At 34.6% G+C, this 16956-nt stretch overlaps 1 protein-coding gene across 10 annotated transcripts in view; it reads right to left on the minus strand.

The window, feature by feature from the left end:
* Window positions 1–16956, minus strand: part of RNF13 (ring finger protein 13) — a 198603-nt gene that overhangs the window by 113192 nt on the left and 68455 nt on the right. For all 10 annotated transcript variants that reach the window (XM_033212341.1, XM_033212340.1, XM_033212336.1 and 7 more), the window contains one exon: window positions 16535–16660. Coding sequence is in view for 7 of the 10 variants with exons in the window: in XM_033212336.1 (XP_033068227.1) it covers window positions 16535–16660 (126 nt within the window). In the remaining 3 variants the exon portion in view is untranslated. The remainder of the gene's footprint in view (window positions 1–16534; window positions 16661–16956) is intronic.

The raw sequence follows: 16956 nt of genomic DNA on the forward strand, positions 1-16956 counted from the left end.
AGGAAATTAAGGAGGAAATTTAAAAATTCCTTGAAATGATTGAAAATGGAAACATAACATACCAAAATCTAGGGGATATAGCAAAAGCAGTACTAAGAAGGAAATTTATAGCTACATCAAAAAAGAAGAAAAATAACAAATAAATAACCTAACGATGCATCATAAAGAACCAGAAAGCAAGAACAAATTGAACCTAAGAACCCAAAATTAGTAAAAGAAATAATAAAGATCAGAACAGAAATAAATGAATTTGAAATGAAGAAAACAATACAATAGAATCAATGAAACAGTTTTTTGAAGAGATAAATAAAATTGACAAACCTTTAACTCGACTAAGAAAAAGGGAAGATGACTCAAAGAAAATCAAAAATGAAAAAGGAGACATTACAACTGATAACATAAAAATTCAAAGCATCATTAGTGGCTACTATGAACATCTGCCAATAAATTGGAAAATCTAAAAGAAATGGATAAATTCCTGGACACAAACGACCTAAACATAAAGAAATCCAAAGCCCAAAAAGACCAATAACAACTAAAGAGATTAAAGCCATAATAAAGTCTCCCAGTAAAGAAAAGCCTGTGACCTGATGGCTTCACTGCTGAATTCTACCAAACATTTAAAAAACTAATACCAATCCAAATAAAACTATTCCATAATATACAGAAGGAGGGAATGCTTCCAAACCCATTACATGAGGTCAGTATTACCTTCATACCAAAATCAGACAAAGACACATAAAATAAAGAAACTACAGGCCAATATCTCTGATGAATATTGATACAAAAATCCTCAACAAAATATCAGCAAACCAAATTCAACAATACATTAAAAAGATCAATGTTTATCATCAAGTAGGATTTATACCAGGGATACATAGATGGTTCAATATACACAAATCAGTCAATGTGACACATCATATCAATAGAATGAAGGACAAAAACTATATAATCATTTCAGTTGATGCTGAACAAGCATTTGATAAAATTCAACATCCCTTTATAATAAAAACCCTCAAAAAACTGTATATAGAAAGAACATACCTCAATATACTAAAAGTCATATACAACAGAACCACAGCTAGTATCATACTGAATGAAGGAAAACTGAAAGCCTTTCCTGTAAGGTCTGGAGCACAACAAGGATGCCCACTTTCACCACTGTTATTCAACATAGTACTGGAAGTCCTGGCAGGAACCATCAGAAAAGAGAAAGAAATAAATGGCATACAAATTTGAAAGGAAAAAGTCAAATTACACTTGTTCACAGATGATATGATCCTATAGTTGAAAAAAACTAAAGACTCCACACATGAAAAAAAGTAAAACATTAAAACTGATAAATCTGGTAAAGTTGCAGGATATGAAATCAACATACAAAAATCTGTAGCATTTCTATATGTCAATAGTGAACAATTTGAAAGGGAAATTTAAAAAGTAATCCCACTTACAAAAGGCACAAATAAAATTAAATAAATAGAAATAAGCTTAATGAAATAAATGAAAGATCTCTACAATGAAAACTATAAAACACTGATGAAAGAAATTAAAGAAGGCACAAAAAAATGGAAAGATACTCCATGTTCATAGATTGGAAGAATCAATATTGTTAAAATGCCCACACTAGTCAAAGCAATCTACAGATTCAACGCAATCTCTATCAAAACCAATGACATTCTTCACAGAAAGAGAGAAAAATAATTGTAAAATTTATATGAAACCACAAAAGACCAAGAATAGCCAAAGGTATCCTGAGCAAAAAGAACAAAACTGAAGGAGTCACATTACCAGACTTCAAATTATACTACACAACTATAATAACCAAAACAGCATGGTGCTGGCATAAAAAGATACACAGAACAATGGAACAGAATAGAGAACACAGAAACAAATCCACACACCTACAGTGAACTCATTTTTGAAAATAATGTCAAGAACATACCCTGGGGAAAAGACAGTCTCTTCAATGAATAGCGCTGAGAAAATGGAGGTGCATACGCAGAAGAATGAAACTAGACCTCATCTCTTGCTATATGCAAATATCAAATCAAAGTGGATGAAATACTTAAATTTAACACCTCAAACTATGAAACTACTACAAGAAAACATTGGGAAAAATCTCCAGGACATTTGTCTGGGCAAAAATTTATTGAGTAACACCCCATAAGCACAGGCAACCAAAGCAAAAGGGACAAATGGGCTCACATCAAGTCAAAAGCCTTCCTCACAGCAAAGGAAACAATCAACAAAGTAAAGAGACAACCTATAGACTAGGATAAAATATCTGCAAACTACCCACCTGAAAAGGAATTAATAACTAGAATATATAAGGAGTTCAAACAATGCTATAGGAAAAAACCTAATAATCCAATTAATAAATAGGCAAAAGATTTGAATAGACATTTCTCAAAAGAAGACATACAAATGGGAAATAGGCAAATGAAAAGGTGCTCAACATCACTGATCATCAAAGAAATGCAAATCAACAACGAGGTATCATCTCACCCTAGTTAAAATGGCTTTTATCCAAAAAACAGGCAACAAGAAATGCTGGAGAGTAAGTGGAGAAAAGGGAACCCTGTACACTGTTGGTAGGAATGTAAATTATAACAATCACTACGGAGAACGGTTTGGAGATTCCTCAAAAAACTAAAAATAGAGCTGCCATATGATCCAGCAACCTCAGTGCTGGGTATATACCCAAAAGAAAGAAAATAAGTATACGAAAAAGATACCCAAGCTCCTATGTTTGTTGTGGCACTGTTCACAATAGCCAAGACTTGGAAGCAACCTAAGTGTCCATCAACAGGTGAATGAATAAAGAAAATGTGGTACTTATACACAATGGAGTACTATTCAGTCATAAGAAAAAATGAGATCCTGTCATTTGTAACAATATGAATGGAACTGAAAGTCATTATGTTAAGTGAAATGAGCCAGGCACAGAAAGACAAACATCACATGTTCTCACTTATTTGTGGGATCTAAAAATCAAAACAATTGAACTCATGGAGATAAGAGAGTTGTGTAGTGGGGGGAGATGGGGATGGTTAATGAGTATAAAACACACACACACACACACACACACACACACACAGAATAAATAAGACCTAGTATTTGATAGCACAACAGGGTTACTATAATAATAATTTCATTGTACATTCTAAAAGAACTAAAAAGAAAAACTGAATTGTATATAATACAAAGGATAAATGCTTAAGGTCACAGATATTCCATTTTCCATGATGTGATTATTATACATTACATGTCTGTATCAAAAGATCTCATGTACCCTATAAATACATACACACACTATGTACCCACAAAAATTTTAAATAAAAAACTAAAAAAAAAATGTAGATGGGTTCCCCTTGGGTCTTTGGCTAAATATAAGAATGGTGTATGCATGCATACAGTGAAACCCTATAAGCCTGGACAAACAAGCTCACTAGGGAAGAAAACAATTATTGAAAAACTTAAGATTAACAATTTCTAGAATTCAAACAGGGTCAGGAAAAGTTCAAGCTTTGACCAGCCAGAGAAGGGAGACTTCCTTGAATACTAGATCATTCAGAGGATACCCTAGAAGGGTTATACCTTATTAGTAGAGCTAAAATAGTAGTGCTACAGTAAAGGCAACTCTTCATCAACTCAACAAACTTTAAAAACAAGCCTGAAAATAACCAAGCTCATCTGCAAGTAACTTAACTGCGAGCCACAATAAAATTAAATGGTCTTTAAAGAAAGACAATAAAATCAAGACATATGACAATACAACACTATGTCCACCATCTAATCAAAAGTTGCTAGACATGCACTATTCACAACAACAAAGACACAGAATTGACCCAAATGTCCATCAATCATAGACTAGATAAAGCAAATATGGTACATATACACCATGGAATACTATGCAGCCATAAAACAGAACGAGATCATGTCCTTTGCAGGGATATGAATGGAGCTGGATGCCATTATCCTTGGCAAACGAATGTAGAAACAGGAAACCAAACACCACGTGTTCTCACTTACAAGTGGGAGCTAAACAATGAGAACACATGGACACAGGATGGAGAACAACATACACTAGTACCTCTCAGGGAGGGTTGGGGGAGAGAGAGCATCAAGAAGAATAGCTAATGGATGCTGGGCTTAATTCTTGAGTGATGGGTTGATCTGTGCAGCAAACCACCATCGCACACGTTTACCTATGTAACAAACCTGTACATCCTGTACATGTACTCCAGAACTTAAAAAATTAAAGTTGAAAAAAAACAGACACGCCAAGAAGAAAATGTGACCCATAACCATGAGAAAAATCATTCAACAGAAACAGACCCAGACGTTACATGAATACGGAATTATTAATAGCAGACAAGGATTTTTAAATAGCTATAAATTATAAGTTATTATTGTAAGAATACATTTACATGTAATATAAATAGACATAAAATTATAAATTATGTTCAAGGATTTGAAGGAGAATATAAACATAAGGCTCAGAGAAATGGATGATACATACACACAAACACCCACATTTTAAAGATCCAAATGAAATTTCTAGATAAAAGAGATACAATATGAAAAGTTCACCAGGTGGGCTTAAAAGATTATAGACATTGTAGAATAAAGGATCAGTAAATGTGAAGACAAAGGAATACAAATTATTAAACTGAAACACAGAAACGCACAAAGTAGGAGAAAAAGAATCAAGAGCTGTTGTAGATTAAAGGAGACATGACAACCAAGCTGAATGTGTTCAGTTTAGGATTCATGATTGGATCCTGAAATGGTTAAAAAGAACATAACTATAAGAGGTATTTTGGACACAATTAGGAAATTTGAACATGCAGTTTATATTATTAGATATTTATCAATATTAAATTTCTTAAGTGTGGTTACTACATTTAGGAGAATGCTGTTGTTGTACAGACAATGAATGGGGCTTATTTTAAAATTGTTTAAGAAAAAACACTTGGTAGTTACTAACAATGGATTAACTTCAGAAGTATACCTGTATTTTCATCTTTGTTATAACACGAACCACAAGCTTTTGTCTTGAGGGCATTATTTTTTAAATATCCAGCCAAGTACTGTGACAACCTGATACATTTTAATCAGGCCAGCTTCACATACTTAATTTTAAATAGATTAATTTTAAACTACCATGGCTCATTAAAAAAATGATATAAATATGGACTAATTTCATCATGCTCTCAAATTGAAAATAAAAACAAAATCATCCTGCACTTAGTAAAGATAAGTGCATAGCACAATACTAGTAAGCAAAATTTGTGAAAATTTATATTTCAGAGTATTACTTTAAAAATTAACAAAAGATGCTTTCATGCTTCTTGTTATAAACATTAATTACTAGAAAACTAAGCCTGTTTTCACCTTGAAAAACAGAGATCTGACAAAATAACATTTAGACCACTTTAAGTGCCAGGCTTTAACGTTCCTTAAGAACAATCTTTTTTGTTTCTGTGTATCTCAAGCCTAGAAAAATCTCTCTCATATAAATAGTTGTTTAAAGTAAACTACAACTAAGGTAACTGATTATCCAGCAATATATAAGTCAAAAAAATAAATTTTCCTCATATCTGTTGGTTAGTTCCTCTCCAGCCCCTCACCCCACCCACCATCCAAAAAAGCACACAGGAAATTTTACTGTAGTCATTTTGAATAAAAATTTTTCTGATATGTTGCATTTTCCCCACCTTTTTACCAAATGTGACTTGACCTCTTCCAGTTACTCGGGATCATCATGAACGTGCTTCAACAGACTACAGTTTTTCTCCTTAATGTTAAGTGTCAAATGTTACTTCCTCTCTCTGTGCTTACCACTAGTACTCTACTAATAGTTATTCTGGACTTCCTCCATCCATATATTCTTCTCTGTGGCAGAGAAAAAAAAAAGAACTAACCCTGATAAGAATTCTATTCTTTAAAAAAAATTAACTGCATAAGAATTCTGAGAAAAACTGCCAGGAAAAGTACATGGTTTTAATGCTGAAGCTTAGCAACATTCATAACAGTGGTACAAAGGCATGTTTCCTTCTCTTCTCTGAGGCTATGTTGTGAAGAGTTGACCTTTTGCTAAGTGGCATATTACCACTGTACATAAGCTTAGAGGTAAGCTGAATTTATTTATTTCATTAGAAAACATTTTTGGTAGGGCTGGTAAAATCCTCTGTGTTATACAAAAAGTCATACTTATTTGTTTCAAGTACAGTATACCAAAAAACAGAAGCCAAAATGCTTGGCACTTAAATTATTAAAGATCTTACGTTGGCCGGGTGCAGTGTCTCACATCTGTAATCCCAATACTTTGGAAGGCTGAGGTGGATGGATCACTTAAGGTCAGGAGTTCAAGGCTAGCCTTGAACTGGACAACATGGTGAAACCCCATCTCTACTAAAAATATGAAAATTAGCCAGGCGTGGTGGCGGGTGCCTGTAATACTAGCTACTCAGGAGGCTAGGGCAGGATAATCATTTGAACCTGGAAGGTGGAGGGTGCAGTGAGCCGCGATCAAGCCACTGCACACCAGCCTGGGCGACAGAACGAGACTCTCTCTCAAAAAAAAAAAAAAAAAAAAAAAAAGATCTTACGTTATTTTTCTGATGGCATCATTTTAAAGTCAATCTATGGTATATGGACAAGCAATTTTAAATACTGGGAGACACAATTTAATGCTAAAAGTACAAACAAAACGTAATTTTTGAACTAAGAAGTACTTAGGCAAAAAGCATACTTCTTAGTGTCCCTGCCAGTGTTCACTGCTACACAGAAAAGACTGGCCTAAATCTGCATTTTTCAAACTGTAGGTCATGATCCATTACCAGGCAGTAAAGTCTTAGTGAACCTAAGTGAATTTTAGTTCTTAATAAAAAGGAATTTCATATACCAAGTTATTACCGTATAGGTAGTGTAGGTAAGTACTACTCCATGAAATTTATTGTTGGACTGTGTGCTGTATACATATTAGGGCACAAGTGAAAATAAACTTCTTACTGTGGGTGGGTTGCAGTCAAAAAAGTTTGAAACCCACTCATATAGATAGTTCTTAATACTCCATAGGTTGTTGGCAATCAGAAAAAAGACTGATGCCTTTCAACATGATTGTTCCATGTTGCAACAATCATGTTCTGCAACATTCCATCACAAAATCAAAGTCATTAGCTTATAGGTCTTTGAATGTGGCTATTTCCAGTATTATGAAGTTTAATACTGTAGCTGGAACATGGTTAGTAGTAAAGATAATAAAATGAACAACATATAATTAAAATTAATTTAAAAGTTAAATTACATTTGTCTTTTTTCCCAGTGACATTAAGAAAATCTGAATAACCTTTATGTGCAGTTTTACTATAAGTTAAAAAAAACTTGTAAGTTATGTCTGCTATAAGTTAAAACTGCTTTAAAAAAAATCTTTACTTTGTAACAAATTACACCAGTTAAAATAAACTATACTAGTTAAAAGCTGCCTAAATATTTGTCAGAATTGCAATTTAAGGCAAAAAAAAGCTATTCATAAAATATTCTCTAGTTACCCATGTATATTAAAGTAGATATTTAAAATAAAGGATCTAAGTTCATATTTTTTAGATATTGATAGAATTCATATTCTAATCAAATCTTAATGATTTCTCATTCTAACACAGCAGAGGCCCCATTTCAGCCCACCCACCACTGAAAATAAAGGCTTTAGAATAACTTTCTGTGCAACAAGAGAATAACTCTCTGTACTTAAAATCAGCTTACTAGGAATTTCACAAGTAACACAGGAACTCCCATTGCACTTGAAAAGTATCTGTGATGGAGCAATTACAGTAAGAATTTTGATATCTAGCGCCACCCAGTGACAGATCTCTGAGTATACTCCTCCATTACTGCCCGTTAATTGTTTCTGGTATTGTACGCACTGTACTAAAATCTCAGTACACAGAACTGCAGAAAACATACGCTCTACTCCCAAGAATCTGAAATCAGAAAAGACATTCCCATGGGTTTTTTAGTTTAGGATCAGGCTAGAGGTAATGAAAATAGTATAATGGAGCAAAAAGAAAGAATTAGAAAATACACAGTATTGCTAGAATTTGTTCTGGCCTTACAAAGAGCCTTTCCCATTGCAAGCTATTATAAACACAAGATAAAAAAGGAGTAACTTTAACGATCAATCACTTTATGGTATACTTACCATCACTTTATTTAAAACATTTGTAATCAATGTAAAAATAGCCCAAATAAAGAGCTTTCTCATTATGAAAATCAGCTCGTTTAACATAATCTGTAGATGGAATAAAATCTTCAAGATAAAGAATTACCAGGCCAGACGCAATGGTTCACATCTGTAATCTCAGCACTTTGGAAGGCCAAGGTGAAAGGATCACTTGAGCCCAGGAGCTTTGGACCATTCTGAGCAACATGGCAAGATTCCCTCTCAACAAAACAAAACAAATCAGCCAGGCATGGTGGAGGGTGCCTATAGTCCTAGCTACTTGGGAGGCTGAGGTGGGAGGATCGCCTGAGCCCAGGAGGTCAAGGCTGCAGTGAGCCGTGTTCATGCCACTGCACTCCAGCCCAGGCAACAGTATAAGACCCTGTCTCAAAAAAAAAAAAAAAAATTACCTGATAACAAGGTCTTTAATGAAGTCTGATTAAAGTGATATATTAGAAAGCAACAGGTCTCTCTTAGACTAAGTGAGTACACAGAAATTTATTTTACTATTATTTAAATTGCACATATACACATTATGGATACTTTTACTGTGTATGCTTTGTTTCAAAACACAAAAAGGTGAAAAGTCAAAAATGAAAAAGAAAACAGCATAACACAGATACTAGATGGTTTTGGAGCATGGCCTCTTCTAACTAGTTATAAATTGGGTTTTTGCAGTTCTAGCAATGTGACACAACCAGATCTTCACTTTAATGTCTACCTTCTAAGGATTCCCTAAAGAAAACATACTCTAACTCTGCTTCTAAATCTTTCCAAGTGCAAAATGGAAAAGTTCTCTGAGAACTGATTTTCTCTCCCTTCAGCATAGCCAACACAAAGCAACAGTAAATTAATCATCAACCTGGACACAAAATACCCTTTCTCCCCACCCAGATGTCTGGTAGAGGAGAAAAAGTACTTATTCTATAAGGGAAGAAAATGAAATAAATTAATGAGAGACATAGAGAATAGAGATAATTCTCAAAACCTAGCTATGATCATCTTTTTGAGTCCAAAGAAATAAGAAGAAATTAAGAAGTAAAATCTCTTTCTCAAGTGATCAAAGCAATGCAGATGAGAATGCAGCAATGGATCTGAGGATTCAGATGTGAATATAAATCGTTAATTTTATCTACTGGATAAAAATTTCTGGGAACCTTGCAGTACTGAATAATCAATTATTAAAATAAGATCCAGAATTGTAGCAAGCAATCCTGCCAATATTACATTCTCCATTTCAACATTGTTCTTTTCTGCATATTATTTTAGGACTACTGCAGGCCATGTTGGGAAGAGCTACTCCTCAGAAGAGAGTATCAGGCTCTTATGACATTTTAACTCTCATTAATATAATAGTTCAGTGATATAAAACTATCTTTCTCTCTTTCTTTAGATCCCATCTTTCCTCCTTACCTAAACATTGTGCACTGATAGTATATCTGAGTAATCTGAATATCTTGATTTTAATACATTTCATTGCTTGAGTCCAAAATAAAGCAATAAGTCTCTTGAAAAGTATATGGTCTAGCATTCTGATATCTGTGATTAAAGGATACCCATGTAAAAATTCTGAAGCAAAAGAATGTTTGGGGAAAAGATATATAAATAAAGTTACTGGCATTACATTGCTTCATTAGATTAGAATAAAGCACATGTAAATTAACATGTTTCAGCTTTTTTCATTCATGAAAGATTAACTTCCTCGTAAAAGAAGGGAATTTTGCTTTGTTGTTTTAATATTGAATAAATTTGTGTACAAAGAAACCTTATCATGAAAATGCAAGTATATTTAACAAAGGGTGGAAGAAACGAATGAACGAACAAATGAATGAATGAATTAGTAGCACAGAGCTGTTTGATTGAACCATATATGGATAGAACTGTTTCCGTCCATCAAGTATCCTTGAATATGCTCCTTTAGTGGAATCTTTTAAACATGATTCTGAAGTAGATTAATAACAAATGTTATAAATCACTTCATAGAAATATGTAAATTATGAAAAATTAAATGATATTAAATGACTTTCAGGTAATTTGCAGAGTTTAATTTCTACTTAAGGTCATATCTACTTGCTTACTACTACTGAAATAGTAGCGCAGAGTATGTGCAGAGTATGTTCTGGGGACGACAAGTAATGTGCTTGCCTGAAGGCCTGAAAGGGGATAACGAAAGGTAAATCTAGAAAGGAAAACTAGAGGGCCACTTTCTGAGATAACAAAAAATCACCAAAAAAAAAAAAAAAAGAGAGAGAAAAAAAGTTATTACGATATGATCAAATAATCCCAAAAATGTTTATGGTAATTTAAAAAAATTCTATAAACACTGAGAACTACAGAAAAATATCTGTGAGATAAACAAATATCTAGACTTAGAAATAATTCCAAAAGCATTAAGTGAAATGAACATGAAGCAAATGGAAAGCTCCAGTGATATTGTTTAGGCTCTAATCTATTCACATTTTATTATAAGCCCTTAAAGTTTTTAAAGTAAATCGCTTTGCAAATATTTAGTATTCATCTACCAATGTCATATAATGCATTAGGCACTAGCACTACAGAATCTAAAACATGATTTTTTTCACTCACAGAGAGAAACAGAGACTGATGTGGGATTAAACAGTATATAAAAGATACGGGCCAGGCGTGGTAGCTCACTCCTGTAATCCCTGCACTTTGAGAGGCTGAGGCGGGTGGATCACCTGAGGCCAGGGGTTCAAGACTAGCCTGGCCAATATGATGAAATCCATCTCTATCAAAAACACAAAAAATTAGCTGGGCATGGTGGCACACACCTGTAATCCCAGCTACTCAGGAGGCTGAGGCAGGAGAATTGCTTGAACCTGGGAGGCAGAGGTTGCAGTGAGCTGAGACTGTGCTACTGTAGTCCAGCCTGGGCAATAAGAGCAAGACTCCATCTTGAAAAAAAAAAAAAAAAAAAGATAGGATGAGTTCTACCTTGAAGAACTTCAGGAAAGGTTTCAGACAGGACATAGTTTATCTTAGATCTAAAATAAAGTCAGATCGGCCAGACAGACAAGTAGAAGGAGGACATGCCAGATGGAGGACATGACAGAAACTAAGAGTGGGAGACACTGCTCAGCACATATGGGGACTTGTAAATTCTTATGAGGTGGGAGGAGTGGCAAAGTAGAGATGAAACTTGAGAGAGGCAGAAGTCAGGTAAAGTATCCCAGTTAAGTTTTGTATCTGTATCCCAGTTAAGTTTTATAAAAGCTACATTACAGCAGAAAATAGCTCTGAAGAGACCCAACATATTCCTTATCATCTACAATCCAAATGTACCTCCATTCATGCCAAAAAAAATGGGATGTGGGAAGGGAGAATAATATCTAAGTCCTTTCAGCCTTGATAACCGGTCTAGATGGCTTTGCAGCTGCATTTTTCAAAAATACTCATTCACACATAAGATAGAATAAGATTTAGCACACACTGCTGAATAAAGTGCATATGTTGCACCATTTCTGTTTACCAGCGTTCCCTAAAGTCCAGCTAAAATACAGTAAATTGGCTACTCAAAGAAATTGGTGACTTGCCATTATATCCAAGTAATGAAAGCATCTGGTACCGAAATGACAATGGGCACTTTTTTTTATAACTTGTCTTTATTCAGTTATAGATACAGAAAATTGTATAGCTCTGAAAGGTCAATGTTAAGTGATTATTTTAATGGCCTTTCAATTACTAGGTATTTTTACAGATTTTTTTTAAAGTCGTAATTCTCACTGGGATGCCAATTCAAGCCTTCTGAGAAATGTGTCCCTCAGAATGCTTCAAAGTCAACTTTCTAATTAAAAGATTTAATATAGCCTTAATTTATTTGCCAAAGTGCCAACAATGTTTTTTAATCTCAAATACTCACCAAAAACTAACATTTCCAAACAACTATGTTTTGTCACAGTAAAGAACAGCATCATACAGAGACAAAATAGCACTGTTTTGCTTTTCCTCTAAAGAGCTGTATTTTCCAGAGGATACAGTTTTTGTCAGTGTAAGTGATTACTTTTAGAATAAGTACCTGACATGTAATCAATAGTTCTTCTTACTGGCTTTCTGGATATTCTACATACTCAAACATTCATTCTGAGCATGGGTTTTGCTGCACTCCTCAAGGTAAGACAGATTAAAAGGTTCATATGTGTTTCTCTCAACAGAAGATAAAAAATTAAAACAATGGCTCTCTTCATTTGGAAAGTAATTCCCTTTCCTCCAGGAATTGTTAATTGCATTTCCACTGCCTTTGTGGCTATCTTTGAGTCACAAATCACTTGGGATGGTTTATATGAAGAAAATATGCCATTTTAAAAACTATAGCATATATTCCACTTATTCATTTCCTTTTAAAGAAGAAGAAAAGTGGCCGGGCGCGGTGGCTCAAGCCTGTAATCCCAGCACTTTGGGAGGCGGAGACGGGCGGATCACTAGGTCAGGAGATCGAGACCATCCTGGCTAACACGGTGAAACCCCATCTCTACTAAAAATACAAAAACTAGCCGGGCGAGGTGGCGGGCGCCTGTAGTCCCAGCTACTCAGGAGGCTGAGGCAGGAGAATGGCGTAAACCTGGGAGGCGGAGCTTGCAGTGAGCTGAGATCTGGCCACTGCACTCCAGTCCGGGCGACAGAGCGAGACTCCGCCTCAAAAAAAAAAAAAAAAAGAAGAAGAAGAAGAAAAGTGTAGGTTTATTTAATCTTTTTTAAAAAAACTAAAAGAACTGTAAAAATCCTGAAATACCCACCAACATTAATCATCTGAAGTATCTCGATAAATTCTTATTCCTCATTTCTTTTCTCTTTGTGGTCTAAAACAAAGAGTTCCTTTCTCCAAGGAAAACTTTAAAAGATAGAGCCAATTCTCCTTTGTCTGAGATAATTTGTATGTCACTTTGGATAAGAGATATGCCAAAATATAACCCTGCACTACCATCAACTGTAGTATTATGTATGAAGCTGAATTAAGTTTTCCTCAGTACTCAGTCCTAGTAAGCTATGTAATAAATAAAGGAATCAGCCGGGCGCGGTGGCTCAAGCCTGTAATCCCAGCACTTTGGGAGGCCGAGACGGGCGGATCACGAGGTCGGGAGATCGAGACCATCCTGGCTAACACGGTGAAACCCCGTCTCTACTAAAAAATACAAAAAAAAAACTAGCCGGGCGAGGTGGCGGGCACCTGTAGTCCCAGCTACTCGGAGGCTGAGGCAGGAGAATGGCGTAAACCCGGGAGGCGGAGCTTGCAGTGAGCTGAGAACCGGCCACTGCACTCCAGCCTGAGCGACAGAGCGAGACTCCGTCTCAAAAATAAATAAATAAATAAATAAATAAATAAATCTATCATTTTCTAACTATTTTAAGTCAATGCATCATACAAAATTGTGGATATACACGAGTGAGCCATTATTAATTATCTACAAGAGATATTTATCTGTAATTCTGAAAAGAAGTATTATATATATATTAACATTGATGACCAAATTCCACAACACACTTAATATAAAACTGTATATAACCATTTTGGAAGCTCATTAAATGCAGTCAGAGATTTCTGATATGAAAAGTACAGCTAATAAGGCTAACAGCTTATCCATCAGTAACCACCCTAGAAAGGAAATTTTCTTTAGGGTGCGATTCCAGTTGTTTTTCCAGTAGCCATAATGAGTTTATCCTTACCCAGTCACACTACCTTGATAGGTGATGCATAATTCTTACTACTACAAATTTATGAAACATATTTTCCACAATGGTATGATTAAACTGTCTTTATAAGCCAAATTAGAAATTTTATACAACAGCTGACACTGAGTTGCCATATCATATGTGACTTATCAGACAATTTGATTTCCGAAAAGTCAGCAATTTTGCCATCTTTACCCTTATTCTATTTAATTCTAATAGTAAAAAGCATAAAACATCAACAGCTAAGACCCACTGCCTCCTTCCTGTATGCAAGGTGCTGTTGGGTAGGCATTTAACATTGATTAGTTCATCTGATCCTCCCAACAATCCTATGATATAGGGAACATTATAATTCTTATTTTACAGATAAGAAAATTGAGGCAGACAGAGGTAAAATAACTTGTCCAAGGTCATACTGCTAGTAAATGATAAAGATGAGATTGAAGTGTACATACTCTGTTTCCAGACCTTGATTATAATCATTGTGTCTCCCTGTAAACTGATGTTCCAGAAATTTATACAACTCTGACAAAAACAGAAATCATTAGGAATGACATAAGTAAGGAATCTTCAGCCTTAAATGGCCAGAATATACTCCACTGTATATTTGTGGAAGAAAAAATAACCAAGTTAAAGAACATGTACAACAGACTAGAGCCTTATTCATTAAAACTGTGTCTACATGGTAAAGTACGAGAATTTTTTTAACATTTCCCTTTCTAACATTAGAGTGACTCAACTGAAACCTTTTTCCATGTTTTTCATATGTACACGTTTTTCAAGAATATATTAGACACATAAGCAAAAGGCTATTACATAGTTTGATTTAATGTCTTTATTGATTGCTTACCATGTACTGTAATACAAATTGGATATATAAATATGGTTAAAACATGAACGCTAAACACCATCAATTCACAAATGAGATATATATATATATATTCAATAAAAAGTAATAACAATGTGATAAAACGCAATGAAGGAAGTATTTGCAAAGTGGAAGGGTGGCACATTGAGCTAGAATGGTCTGCACTGCAACAGAGGAAGCAGAGAGAAAAGTAAGGCTTCCTGAGGAGGTAACATCCTCAGCTAGCACGTAACTGATGAGACAGATAAATGAGTGGTAAAGATCATTGGAGCAGAGATCTTGGACAGAGAAAATCGTACATGTAAAGGCACAAATGTATGATCAGCATGGCACAGCCAGTTGAGAGAGTTCAGGTAGGCGGTATGGCTGCAACATAAAATTCAAGACAAGCAGTGAAAAGAGATGAGCTGGACTAATGACTAAATCATTAAACTCCTTTGGAAGTACTCAGACTCATGATGAGGATCCACTAAAGGGACAAGAAGGCTAACAAGCCTACTGTATTCATTCCCGAGTTGTGGTTTCATCTTCAAAAACAGATATTCAATAACAGTATTTCCCTAATTTTCAAAGAGTACCATCTCCCATCCCTGCCTGTAAAGGAAAGTTATAACAACAACAAAAAAGTATTCTAATTTCTAACTATCAGACTGTACTGAGTCCACAAATTACATAGCATAATAGTGCAGTAGACCTTGGGATCAATAGAATTAGTTTACTTTTAATTTCTTAGCAGCAAGAAATTAATGAAACATTATAATAACATGTAATTTTAACTGAAGCAACCTCTAATTATTATAGTTTAGTTCTGGATAAAACAGTTAAATATAAACTATCATAAACAACTCTGAGGAGCAGGAAATCTACTACTTTGACTTCAAACTCTAATCTATTCCCATTTAAAGGCAACTGAGAGTCTATACTGGGAACTAACATAAAGTAGTAATGATACCTATCATTTACACAGTGCTATACATTTTCAAATTTCTTTATATTTATTATTTTATTCTTCTCATAAGTTTATTATGGAGGTATCATTTCTTCCATGCAATCAAAATCGCAGAGAAAATTCATGCACAGCATGACAGGGCGGTTTTTCTTGCTGAACAGACAAATTATCTAAGACCAAGCAACATGAAATAATAGCCCATGTCCTATTCTGGGAGATACATGCAAGACACTATATGACACTCAGCTCTGAGGTAGTCCAGAAACAGTTACATCAAGGTTTATTTTAGATAGGCCTTAATGTGGCTCCTTAGCCAATGCTAATCCCAAAACAGACTTTAAAAAACCATACATCTAGAGCAGCACTGGTGATACATGGTGAGCGAGGTGGGTAAACCTCATTTTACTATCTGAAATGCTAGCTTAACACATGTCAGAGAGAAAAAACTTTATACAGGGCAGATTTAACTTATTACAAAAGAGAAACCTCAATGACAATGTAGATACAGGTATAGATGTAGGTTTGAGATTGATACTGGAAGGGTAAAGGCATAAAACTAAAGGCTGAAGTTAAGTTTTCATTCCTACATTAGATCAAGTAAGATTCCACTGTTAAACCACAGTTCAAGATGTCCAACAAATGCCTGAAAACTCTTAGAACCAGTAAAAGTTATTTCTATTCTATGCATCCAGTTTATTTTCAATCTTACTGGATTTTAAATTTTAAATGTTTTCTGAAACAAGGGAGGATTTAAATTAGCTAACTAAACAAATAGGAAACAAAAAACGAAAAAAGAAAACCATACCTTTATATCGAAATTACAATCAAGTCTTCTAATTAACACGATGAAAGTGCCAGATGAATTGTCTTTTACTGGTGGAGGCACTATGGGTTCACAGGCATTCTCTGGTTTTGAGTTAATCAAAAAACCCTGAAAAAGAGTTGGTAAAAATTATCTCTCTCTTTCAGTCAATAAATCAATCAACCTACTTCTACAAATATCTTTTCAATTTGTCATGCTTTGCATTATGCTAGACGTATTATTGGGCATCTACAATTGCTCACAATCACAGAACTTCTAACGCAGCATTTGCTGTCATAAAGCATTTAGTTTTCTAAAATAAGTTCTATCTTTTGTATTGAAGTTAAAAAATAATAATAATAAGCAAAAGCATGCATAAGCCAATCACCCCAAAGACAACCACTGGTATATTTTCTAACAATATT

The sequence above is a fragment of the Trachypithecus francoisi genome, unplaced genomic scaffold (genome assembly GCF_009764315.1).
Source record: "Trachypithecus francoisi isolate TF-2019V2 unplaced genomic scaffold, Tfra_2.0 Lachesis_group0, whole genome shotgun sequence".
Taxonomy (NCBI): domain Eukaryota; kingdom Metazoa; phylum Chordata; class Mammalia; order Primates; family Cercopithecidae; genus Trachypithecus; species Trachypithecus francoisi.